This window comes from Ambystoma mexicanum, chromosome 1p (genome assembly GCF_040938575.1).
Source record: "Ambystoma mexicanum isolate Mex_15411 chromosome 1p, UKY_AmexF1_1, whole genome shotgun sequence".
Lineage (NCBI taxonomy): Eukaryota > Metazoa > Chordata > Amphibia > Caudata > Ambystomatidae > Ambystoma > Ambystoma mexicanum.
In genome coordinates, this window is record NC_090921.1 from 1,090,714,988 (window position 1) to 1,090,727,051 (window position 12,064).

The 12,064-nt window shown below is 45.0% G+C and overlaps 1 protein-coding gene across 4 annotated transcripts in view; it reads left to right on the forward strand.

Moving 5' to 3' along the window:
* The window catches only part of LOC138448292 (persulfide dioxygenase ETHE1, mitochondrial-like), a 99,540-nt gene that overhangs the window by 63,715 nt on the left and 23,761 nt on the right, over positions 1-12,064 (forward strand). For 2 of the 4 annotated variants that reach the window (XR_011260145.1, XR_011260142.1), the window contains exons 5-6: positions 347-436; positions 10,364-10,463. The exons of 1 other annotated variant lie outside the window; for it this stretch is intronic. Coding sequence is in view for 1 of the 3 variants with exons in the window: in XM_069604682.1 (XP_069460783.1) it covers positions 347-436 (90 nt within the window). In the remaining 2 variants the exon portion in view is untranslated. Of the gene's footprint in view, positions 1-346; positions 437-10,363; positions 10,464-12,064 lie in introns of those variants that run through there. One more of the 4 variants, XM_069604682.1, reaches the window with a different exon arrangement.

The window sequence follows — 12,064 nt, forward strand, 5'->3', positions numbered from 1 at the left end:
ACACACATTGGCTGCACACTGTGGTGAGTCAGAAGAAGGACACAGACTATTAAAGTAGTAAGATAATTAAAGTAGTAAGATAAGGCCTAACCTTCCCTGTGTCTATGGGTGGTCCCTACCTATTTTACTAACTAAGCTGCTTGTGCGTCAGTTGTGAATGTCCAAAGAAATACGCCCGCAGTCCCCTGCATTACAGCATTGTGGGAGATAATTTTTTTGAGGGAATGCATGCAACCATGCGTGCCACCTATTGAGGTAGTGCTGTAGTGGGTACTTTATTATAAAAATAATTTCACCTATTTGTCACTTCTCTTTGTCGTCCTTCACCTTCCCTTTCATCCTTCAGGGAGTCCTGAGACACTCTACAAATCTGTCCATGAGCAGATTTTCACCCTCCCGGATGAGTGCTTGCTCTACCCAGCCCATGACTACACGGGTAAGTATCTATGCATTGCCTTCCTTCACCACTGGAGTTGCTTACATATCTATGAACACAACACAGCTTTGAGTGTCTGAATTATCTGTTTGCAATATTGAAGTCCAGAGACAAAATATTGGCCCTGGGAGGCTTTTAACTGGGCAGTTGACTCCATAAGGAAAGCAGCTGAAGAATGCCTGTGCAGCGTGGAAAATATAGGTTGCACACAGTGGGTCTAAGCCTAAGGCACCTCCTGCAAGGTAGGTCGTGCCTTTGGCGCTATTGTCACGGTCTCCCGCTGTTTCAACTAAGTAAATCACTTAGTCGTAATTTGCTTCTTTGCAAACACTTCGAATTACTTCGAAATTGGTACATGTATTTAAGAGTTAAGGGGTAAAACGGGGGTTTAGTGGCTTGGGGTAGGGATGGTAGTAAAGGGGAACGGATTTCTGGGGGGACTCGCCCAAATAAAATAAAACATTTCCACACAAAAAAAATCAAAGCGATTGCAGCTAAGTAAATTACCACAAAGTCATTTACTTTGTTGTAATAACGTAGAACTATCATCAACTTGGGCATCAAGTTCAAAGAATTTACAACGGAACAATTCTGGACCCACCACCTAATCCCTGGGCAAGGCCTTTGGAGAACTGCCTCCGGTGTGCTGACTTTGCACCCGATATTCACTTTAATGTCATCCCTCTATACGTCACACTCTCTGTTGTTGTATGAGTCCTGCCAACAAGTCTTCTAAAGCAGCTAGTGGCATACCCATCCATTAGCAAAAGGTTTTTGGTATTAATAATCAGCCCTTGTGTTAATGGGCTTTGGTAGTTTTTGCTAACATGCTGGTAAAGGTAGGGGCGTCCGGCTGTTTGAGAGGTGCTCATTATGTTAGAGCCGGTCTGGTAACAATGCCCGAAAGAATGCAGGTACTATGGGCTCTGACCCAACCGGCTCACTCTGACTATGCCGGTTTGGGCAGTGAACTACCGGCAGGCATGAACTACCATCAGGCCCTGACCTACCGGCAGTTCAGGCCCCTACCGGCAGAGAAATCACATTAACAATAGTGTTGGTGATTTAGTAGTGCCCATCCCATGCGGTCCAATGGGCCTCCAAGGAATGGGAACTTACCGCCATTGCCGGCACCCGTAATATCCCCATAACACAAGGATAACATGCACTGGTAACAGTAAGGTGAGTCGGCCGGTAGCCCCAGTGGGTTACCGGCAGAATTGTAATGAGGGCCAAAGGATTAAACTAACTAAACCACATTTTGAGATCTTTACTCAGTTACTTAGACATAGGCCCTCATTACAACCCCGGCGCTAAACCATGGCGCTATTAGCACCATGGTTGGTGCTGGTGTTGTAACGAGTCCACCATGGTGGAATGGGGAAATACCGCCCCATTCCAAGGTTGGCGGGGCGGTATTTCCCCATTTCACCATGGCCCTTCCCCATTCCCATTTTCGCCCCATAGGGCTCAATGGGACTGGGGAAGGCGCTAAGTACGGTACCGCAAATTGCGGTACCGTAATTAGCATCGAGGTCCCTTTGCAGCACCCTACTTTAACGGCTGGTAAAGCCAGCCGTTAAGGTCGGGTCCCGCAAAGGGACCTCGTAATCAGGCGTTAAGGGTTTAACGGCGCCGACACCTTTTACGGCGCCGTTAAACCCTTAACGCCAGGGTCGTAATGACCCCCATAGACAATTTGACACATGCAGAAAACAAAGCAGGAGTCTAAAAACAGTTGGGACAAACAGAAGCACGGATGTGTCTGCAATAAGCACCTGATCATACAAAAAAACACAAGAATTGGCAAAGCCAATAGTTTGGGCATTTTCTGTTGTTTATTGCATTTACAAGTATCAGATAGCAAATGGAAAAAGCGCAAGGGCCTGTGGGAAAATGCGAGAGGGGATGCAATGGTGAGCAAGAGGCTGAGACCAAAGAGTGAGACCGTGAACGTGTGAGCCAGGGAGGATGCCATTAATGGGGACAGCGGGAGTGAGCAAAAGTAGGCGTGAGCAAGAGAGGTTGGGGCTGGGAATTTGTGAGTGAGGGAGGTATGTACGAGAGAGAAAGTAGGGGTAAGAAGTGATAAAGTTGCAAAAGACGATGCCAGTGACAGAGGGGGGCTGAGTGACTGGGGGTGCAAACGAGGGAGGGAGTGTGTGCATGTGCGAGGAAAGATTGTGTAGGGAGAGAGTGTACCTGCGCAGGGAGAAACAGTAAGGGGGTGCGAGCAAAAAGAGTGAGCTTGTGAGGAGAGAGAGTGAGGTCTGAAGCCAGGTTGCCTTGAGTGCTGACACTGGCATTTGGGTTGTATATGCTGTGAATGCTGGCTAATGAACCCCAGGAATAGACGTATGTACCTGACTGCAGAAGCCCCTTGGGCACAGATGGTGTCTGGCGACTCCACCCTCCACTGATAAGGTTACATTTGTTTTCCTCTATGCGATTTCACTCTAGAGTCTGCCCTCTAACTAGGAAGAGGAAGTCACAGGTCTCAACCCACCCTTCATCTCCCCAGTGGCAGCAACAGAAGGTCTGCAAAGCAGCATGTCCCAGCCCCAGCATCTCAGGAACCCACAGATGCTGGCCACTGCTTCCCGGGCGGACAACCGAGGCCTCATTACAAGTTTGCTGGTATCAGCGGGATTCTGGAAAATTGTTTTCCACCACTTGGTCTGATGGAACTACCAGCAGCTTCCAAGTGGCGGAAACGCTGGTAAATCCACATTCCATGGAGTTCCATAGGACTACATGGGGGGATTTGTCGGCCATACCGGGCCGGTAATACTGCCAGTTTTCTGCCAGTAGGTTGGTGGATATACCTCCAGCTCAGAGCTGGAGGTAAATCCTCCACCCTACTGCCAAACTTGTAGTTGGCCGGTCCGGAAAAGTACTGGTATATGTTATTACCAGCATTGATTTCTGGACCGGCCAACTTGTAATGAGGCTCAAAGAGTTGTGCTGCCTCTTCCATCTCCGTGGGCAGCCCTCTGCCCTGGCACCATTGCACACACATTATGGGACACTCCCACTTGCCTGCCAGGGCTCTGACCCCATGCACAGCCAAACGGTACCCTTTGTTAGCTATGTCTGTGTCTAGTCTTTGCATCATCCACGTCTGGAGGGAAGAGGCTGACCTAGACAGAGGCGGGGAGTCTCCCCACAGCAGCCAGGTGTCTCCTTCCATGTCTCCTTCCATGTCCAATGATCAATAGGAAATGGCCAATCTCTTTTCCTGCCTCCTCACTTCCTATTACTCTATATGCCCGGAATCTGGGCTCTATCTTGATCCTTCCCTTTCTTTTTCTATTCACATATCATCCCTCTCTCGGTCGAGCAGGACCCATCTCTTAAATATCTGAAAATTCTCAGCTTTTTTTTACTTTTCATGCCACTAGGGTATTAGTCTCCTCCCTTATCTTCTCCTGACGCTTCTATTGTTCCTCACTTCTTTTTGCACATTCTGTTTCTCATCTAAGCCCTCTATAATTCTTCAATTGGGCTCCTTTATTCACTATCCCTGCAGGATTCCATCTCTCTAGCCCCGTCTACACTTTAATGGTTACCTTATCACCCTCGCTGTAAATTTAACTTCATATGTCTTGTTTGTAAGTCTCTCTATAATCTCGCCCCCTTATTTGTTTATTTATTTCTTTGTTTGTTTATAACGTGCTGGAGACCGAGGGCATCAGGGTGCACAAATGCACGCAAGACATCAGCAAGCACAGGACGATAGGGAGGGGAAGATGAGGATCAGGTCAGATCTACTCAAAGAGGAAGGTTTTCAATGTTGTTTTGAAAGTTCTAATGTTTGCGTCCGATCGCAAGGATACAGGGAGGCCATTCCAGATTCTGGATGAGGAATTTGCAAAAGATCTGCCCAGCCCTTTTGATTTCTTAAATGGGGGGGGTGAGCAACAAGTTTGGTGTTTGTAGATCTTAAAGATGGTAAAGATTCATACCATGAAGTAGTTGACTTCAGGTGACTTGGGGATTTCCCGTAGAGGCACTTATGAAGTAAGGTCGCTGCTTTAAATTGACACCTAACCACGACAGGGAGCCAGTGTAAGCCCTGCCAGTGAGTCGAGATGTGACATTTTCTTGGGTCTTTTTTTATGATCCGGACTGCGTCATTTTGGACAGTTTGTAGCCACTGGATGCTTCTTTTAACACCCCCCCCCACCAAGAGCGCACTACAATAGTCTATTCTTTATAGGCTAGTTCCCAAGGCGATTGTGGCTGAGTTGTCCTCATTAAGATATAGGTGAATGTTCCTGAGCAGTTTCAGGTGGTACAAGCAGTTTTTGACAACCAAGTTCACATGGGTCTCTGTGATTAAGGTACAGTCGGTTTGCACACCAAGTGTTTTAATTTTCTTCTTTACTTGAATGCTACAGTCCGGGATGCAGAAGGATTGGTAGCAATAAGGGAGTTAAGCCCTAGAGTGGGGGGAGCCAAAAACAAGGAGCTCAGTTTTGCCATTGTTGAGGCACATCCAGTTGTCCACCATCCAGGCATCCACTTGATTGTAGATGTTTTGGAGGAGCAGGCTATCGGCTGCATAATCCCCCCCCCCCGAGATCTCCAGGACCAGTTGAGTATCATCTGCATAATTGGTCCAAAAGACTCCAGATTCCTCCAAGAGGCTGCATAGAGATAGGATGTATAGGTTGAAAAGTATCGGGGACATGCATGCTCCTTGCGGCACCCCACAGGTGGAAAGAGTGGGCTCCACAGTGGCATCCACCCAGCAGACTCTAGACAGCCTTCCGGTCAGGAAGGAGTGTATCCATTTGCAAGTTGTTTCAGAGCAGTGGCAAGTGCCCTTTAAGATGTGTGGAGTCACTTGTGATCTAATAAATCGAACGTGGCCAATAAATCTAGTAAAACTAGAAGGCCGGACTTGCCTCGGTCCATAATGCTCAGCATGTGGCCCTGGCTTACCTGTCTTCCCGGCTTTCATTTTATTCGCCCACTCGATCTCTCTGTTCTCAGTCCCAATTTCTTCTGTCCATCCCTCGTGTTCCCTGCACACAATCCCGCTTTATTTATTTTTCTCTTCTGGCACCTCTCTCTCTCTCTCTCTCCATTCTCTTTCTTCTTATACTCTCTTACGTTCTGGCCTTAAGGCCCACCTGTTTACTCGTAAATTTGGGGTTTTCTGTCATTTTACCGTTTGATTTGTACCTTTTATTTTCTATTGTTAAGCTCTCTGGCTTAAAGCGCTCTATACATTTATATAAAATACAAATACAAACTTTGCACTGGTATTGACGCTAGTATAAAGTGTGCCCCAGTGCAAAAAAAAGAACACGTGGGCCATATTAGAATAGCTTGCACAATCACAACTGCAATTTTTCATGGTATGAGCACTAGGACAATGTGTGCCCTTACTGCTGATACGGAATGGTAATAGCACCATGGCAAACTTTGCCCTGGTGCAAAAATTCATTGAAATAATATGTTTTTTGGACTAGGGATGTTTTTGCCCTAGTGCTAACACCATGCAAAATTGCACTTGCCATTGTGGAAACGTTTTCTAATGTGACTCCAATGTTTTTTTTTGCACTAGTGCTAATGCTGTGCAAAACTGTACTTGCACTGATGCAACGTTTCTTTAATCTGTCCCCTAGAGCACGCTTATGGTAACACTGTTACACTACAAACCAGTTTACAATTAAAATGCTTACCCTAATAAGGCAACCTTGTTGTTTAAATATTAACATATAAAACCACATTTGACGAGCAAGTTTTGTGTATTCACTTTACTCACAGTTACAATAGCTTTGTACTTCATCCCCTATATTGCTAGTGCCACTGTGTGCTGATCGCCTTGTAGATCTCAGAATTGGGCCAACGTCACTTGAAATAGTGACTCTTCCTCAACCTGTGGCTCTCTGCTTCACTGTGGGCCATCATTTGGGTGATGGGTACTATCCCGCAATAATGATCCCTCAGTTGGTCGATAAGACTACACTGTTCACACAGAAGCAAGATTGCCAAGGAACATCAGGGAGATTTGCAGGAAGGTCTTGGGAAAATTGCTATTGCTGGGTGTTTTTGAAAGATCATTGAAGGGAATTTCAAGGTATCTCAGTGAGATTTGGGGACATCATCAGGTGCATATGGCAGGCAAATCAGAGAGATCTGGCAAGAACATTAAGGAGGCACATCAAGTTAGCTTGGTTAGGGCGGGGTGTGTGTGTGTGTGTGTGTGTCTGTGTGTGTGTCTGTCTGTGTGTGGGTGTCTGTGTCACAATTTTGATTCCAGAATGGCAGGCTTTGCCTTCAATCTAGTTGGGTATACAGCACAACGAAACGCGTCTATTCTAATAGCAACATTATACCATGTTATTGGGATGGAGCAACATTATACCATGTTATTGGGATGGAGCATCAGGCTGTTTTGGCGTGAACATTTGGCACATTTAAGGGAACATCAGCGAGATTTGGGGGGAATTGTGGGGAGATGTTTTAGTGTATTCTACCGACATTTAGACATTTGAGTGAAAACCTCCGTAACGTTTGCAGGGAGTGTTAGCGATATTTGGGACATGTGACGATGTGAGCGGTTTCCTGTACTGAGGCACAGTTCATTCGTGAACCTGAGTTTTCCCCTCTATTTAGTCAAGCACAATTCGTCCACAAACAAGTAGTGTTGTTTGAGGCAGGGCATCCCTCTTTTGAGGAAGGGGGCATTCTGTGATAGCGTGTTCTTATAGTCGTAAGTGAGGCATCGTGCATTGAAATATTGTAGCCAGACATGAGCATCTCTATTTAGTGAGGCAGGGGGTATTCTGAGACACGTTGCCCTTTTGGAGTGGGCTCTGAACTGAGTGATATTGTGTGTTTTGGAAAGGTATTCCTATTGGGCCAATTCAACTTAGTGATACAAAGTACATTCTGTGGCACATAGGCCTCTGTTCTGTAGGAGGCAGAGTGCATTGGTGCAAAGATAGCCTTGTGGGCTCTTGCATACTGAGCGGAGCAATGCGCATTCCGAGGCATGCAGTCCTTTGTGTGTGGTGGAGTGGTCATCTGAATAGCGTGACGCAGGGAGCTTTTGGCGATATCTGTATTAATTGATACCGACTAGTTGACGTGGTACATACTTTGTGTAGGTGCATACTGGGTAGGTAAACCCTGCTGGTGTTTGCTTTCATCAGTAAAGGCAATATGCACTTTGGGAAATAACATCCACCATGTGTCCTTCTATACTAAGTGGGAAAATGCATTGTGGTCCTTGTGATGGAATTTTCACGGAGTGAGGCAAATGTGATCTGTTGAATGCACCCATGAGCCGGAACCCATACTGAGTGAGGCAGATGTAATGCCTTTGGTGGCATCAGTAACCAGAGGGGCATAGTACCTTCAGTCCCAAGGACCTGCACACCTGGTTAGCCAGAGTAAGATGTGGGACAGATTTTCCCATTTTTTTCACATTTCAACAGAGGGAGGCACGGGGGTATTTAAGGTCATGTCTGAAGGACACCAATGAACGACCAGAGCACAATTGGGGAAATGTGGTCCTGTTTTGCCTGCATATTTTGTCAAGGAGCGAGCATGCTATCATGTGATACGTAACATTGATCAGAGCAGTGTAGATTCCAGAGCAAATGGTTCCTGGTTGACTCCTCTGGTCGAACCGATCCTGCACAGACCGCCCCTCAACAGACCGTACACAAGCCTCCGATACCTGGAGTCTGCATCTCACTATTTCTCTTGTCCAATCTGGACTTGATATAAATAGAACAGCATACCTTCCATGTACCAATCACTGGGCCAGAGTTGGCCATCTCAGGCAGATAGACTTCAGGCTCCCCAGACAGCTAAAACCATAACTGAGATGTGTGGTATGGAAAGGGTTACTGGTCATTACCCATGTGGCCAATGTTGTCTGTGTGGAACCACCACTGCGACTAAAATTGTGACTATTAATCACAAACCGTGGAAGCTAAGGGACCATACAACGTGTAACTCAGAAAATGTAGTTTACACTGTCACATGTCCATGTGAAAAAACATATATAGGGAAAACATCTAGACCTATTAAACTCAGGATTACTGAGCACAAGTCCAGAATCAGGACTCGGAACGTTTCTTCACCATTAGTTGCTCACTTTATAGAACATTTACACAATTGCGAAGACTTACGATGGTGGTACTTGGAACATATATCAGGGCCTGACCAATATGCCACAGCCAACAGACTCGCCTCACGTGAACACTGGTGGATATACAACACCCAAAGTCATATGTTGGGCTTGAATGCCCAGGAAGAATGGCAATCAGTGTTCAACAAATAGATTGCCTGAGATTCAAGCTGAGAGGGTGATATATCTATCCTTTGTTATGTTGGTTTATTGTCTTTTTACCTATGTGGTAGATCATAGTAACTCTCTTTATTTTTACATATGAACTTTTCCACTTGTTTGTTGTAAATATACATCAACATATGGACTGTTATGGTCCCCAAAATGTTTTAATTTATTTGCTTCATGGCTATCAGAACCCTACAAACTGTTTTCTCGCCTAGCGACGCTCTGTAATTGTTGGCAGGTGTCTTTTCATAGTGATCCAGTCTGCCCTTGGCCTCACAGTGCGTCAACATGCACCTTTTCTCCCGTCGGAGTCCTTAGCCAGTCCAGTCTAGACCAGGCGTGCAGCCCGCTCTCTTAGGGGTTAACTTTTGTCATTAGGCATTCCGCTGCCTTTTGCTTCTGCGGTTGCGTTTGGAATGCCCAATGCCTATTGAGTGAGCGTGCGGACGTGCCATAGGAAATAGGAGGTATGTCTTTCTTCTTCCTCGTTGTGCACGCATGGGGTAGGCAGTAAGTAGACTTACGTATCCGAAAGTCAAAAGAGCAGTCTAGTTCTTTTTCCCTTCCCCCCTTCTTTTCTTTCTTTCATCCACCCACTTGTTACAAGATACGGCATGCATAACACGTCTCATACGTGTATTTAAGTTAGTACGCGTCGCTCAGACGGCAGCCCGGCATTTCCGGTTGGTCTGGTTCGAGCGCGTCCTGTGTCCATGTCCGTTTTTGAAAGAACAGGTAAGCTACAGGGTCGTTTTTAGACAGACGCTGTGTTCCTTCTCGTCCTTTTTCTTCTCTCGCGTGGTGGGTGGGAGGGAGCTTTTATTTGCTCCCTAAACTACGACATCAAACTAGGGTTTTGAAGAATAACAGGCATTGTCTGCTGCCTTTTGTGAATCGAGCTCCCGCACCAATTTGCGGGTAGCATTATTATTATTCTTTTATCGCCCTAACTTCCGGTCAGTAGTTGGATAATTAGTCGGGCGCTGTGTGGGTTAGAATCACTCTTGCACGTCTTGTTTAGGGGGCTATTAAATTGTTAAATTGTTCTCTTTTGTCGGTTTTCCCATTGTTTCCTGTGTGGAATTTTCATACAGTTTTGTTCACGGGATATATTAACACACATATCCGTGTTCATTAGGTTTCCCTTCGACCGCTTTGGAGTTTAGAGGCCCAGCGATTGTGGAACGAAACGATACATTGAATTACTGCTCTGGTCATGACGACACCCAAGTCAAAAGCTTTTTCCATTACATTTGGACTTCCAGGCTTTGACTGTCAATCAGTAGATGACGTAACTTGTGAGTGGTTTGTTTTGATCTAGATGTTAGATTCTAAATTTTATTCCTCACTTTCATCTTTTAGCCACCCAACACGGTGTACTAACAGAGGCGTTGTTCCAACACTAGCCTTTATAATGTTCACTAATCTGCTCTACATAGCCTAATCTTTTTGCTTCATTCTCTCATTTCCATTGGTATAAGGATAGCATGACCCCCCTTTGGGGGCTCTTTTCTTTCCTCTCACTCTAACTCTGGAGAAACTATTGACCATATAGCTTTATGGCCATGTCAATTAAGTTGTGTACTTATACCTTGCATTTTTAGATCTAATTCATTTGAGATCTCCATCTGGCGTGGCCGGATTGTCAATTCCTGGACTTACAGACAGGCCTTCGGGACCAGCCCTTATGGGGTAGAGATCATGGTAATTACCTTTTCTCCCTCTTTATGTATTATGTCATTTGACATGTTTGAACCGTGTTTGATGTGGGATAAGTGCCACTTGTTACACTCACAGATCGCCAGCTTTTTAACCTTGTCATTGATCATGTGTTTTTCTTTCTTTTTTTTTCTTTTTTCCCCGATGTTTTGTTTTAGGAGCAACATCTTCCTCTTTCGTGTTTAAATATGTATATGTAAAAGTTTTTAAATTAAGTATGTGTGTTCTATTGTTTTTTCTTTTTGAATTTAGTTTTTTCTAGTTTCATGTTTGTTATTAATTTGACTTTCATAATTGATTTTCCTTTTTTTTATTATTTACATTGTTTAGTCTGCTTTATTGGCATATATATTTTTGCTAGGCTTGTTAGAGGGATTGGGGGTTCCCTATCCGAGTGATTTCCCTCACTCGTCTGGGGTATCCTACACAGGACGCTCACATTAATATCCAGGACTAGTGTGATTCATTCTTTTGTAAATTGTTTCAGCAGTCAATACCTGAAATTAGCACTTTTATCACAGTATGCACTTCATTATATAGTTGTACGTCATATTGTTGTACATTGTACAAAAGTTTTAGATGATTTAATACTCTTTTTAAAGGGATATAAAATTGAAATAAATAAACAGATTTTTTACATTAATTCATGTATTATGTATGGTGATCTGTTTTGTGTGCAAGGGGACTTTCCCTCTTCTATTCGGTGGAACAATGTTTTTTGAGTGAACATATTTCCTTTCCCGTTGGCTTGACTTCTGTATATTACCAATCACTGGGCCGGCATAGGATATTGTGAAATCAGAAGCAGGACCCACTCCACAACTCAACTGTGCCATCCCCCACTTCCCTCCTATCGTCTGCTGCATTCTACACTGGATGTGGGATTTCTCGCTTGCTTTGTTTGCTATCACAGCTACATGGAACCTCTTGTATTTAAATATTTTATTTTATTGTGATGCGGTTTGCAAAATAAAACCTTCTACAAAATAATAAGATCATCCTGAAATACATTTCACATCATTAAGCCTCCTGTTAAAATCAATCTTATATTAATATCAATAAATTCCTTTTGAACATACAGGCGAGCGGAAAGGCAGTCTGAATTCGACCGTTATTATTATTAAACTGGAGGGGAAATCCCTACTTTGTCTGGGACTGGGATATTGAGCTAGCAATCATACAGGAAAGTGTGTCCCAACAGAAAAGACATTGGGCCTCATTACAGGTCGGGCGGTCCCGCCGCCACTGTTAATTCCGGACTGCCCGATCCCGAGTCCTGGAGGCGGGATGTGGCGTTCTCGTCAGGTCTGACCTGGCGGGTTTACCACCGCCCGCCTGCAGGCGGACGAGGAAACACCGGCACCATCACGAGTTTCCATGATCCCCGGACTCAAAGGAAATGGGGATTTACACCATTCCGCCTCCGGAATTCCCGGGACACCGGGTTTGTAATGCCCCGATAATTCCAGGAATCACGGAGGCAGAATGGTAATACCGCCTCGGTTACCGCCGGACTCGTAATGTGGCCCATTGTGTTTTAAACGCGGGAGGAGTCACTGTGGATTGTCTCATTAAGTCGCTAACAC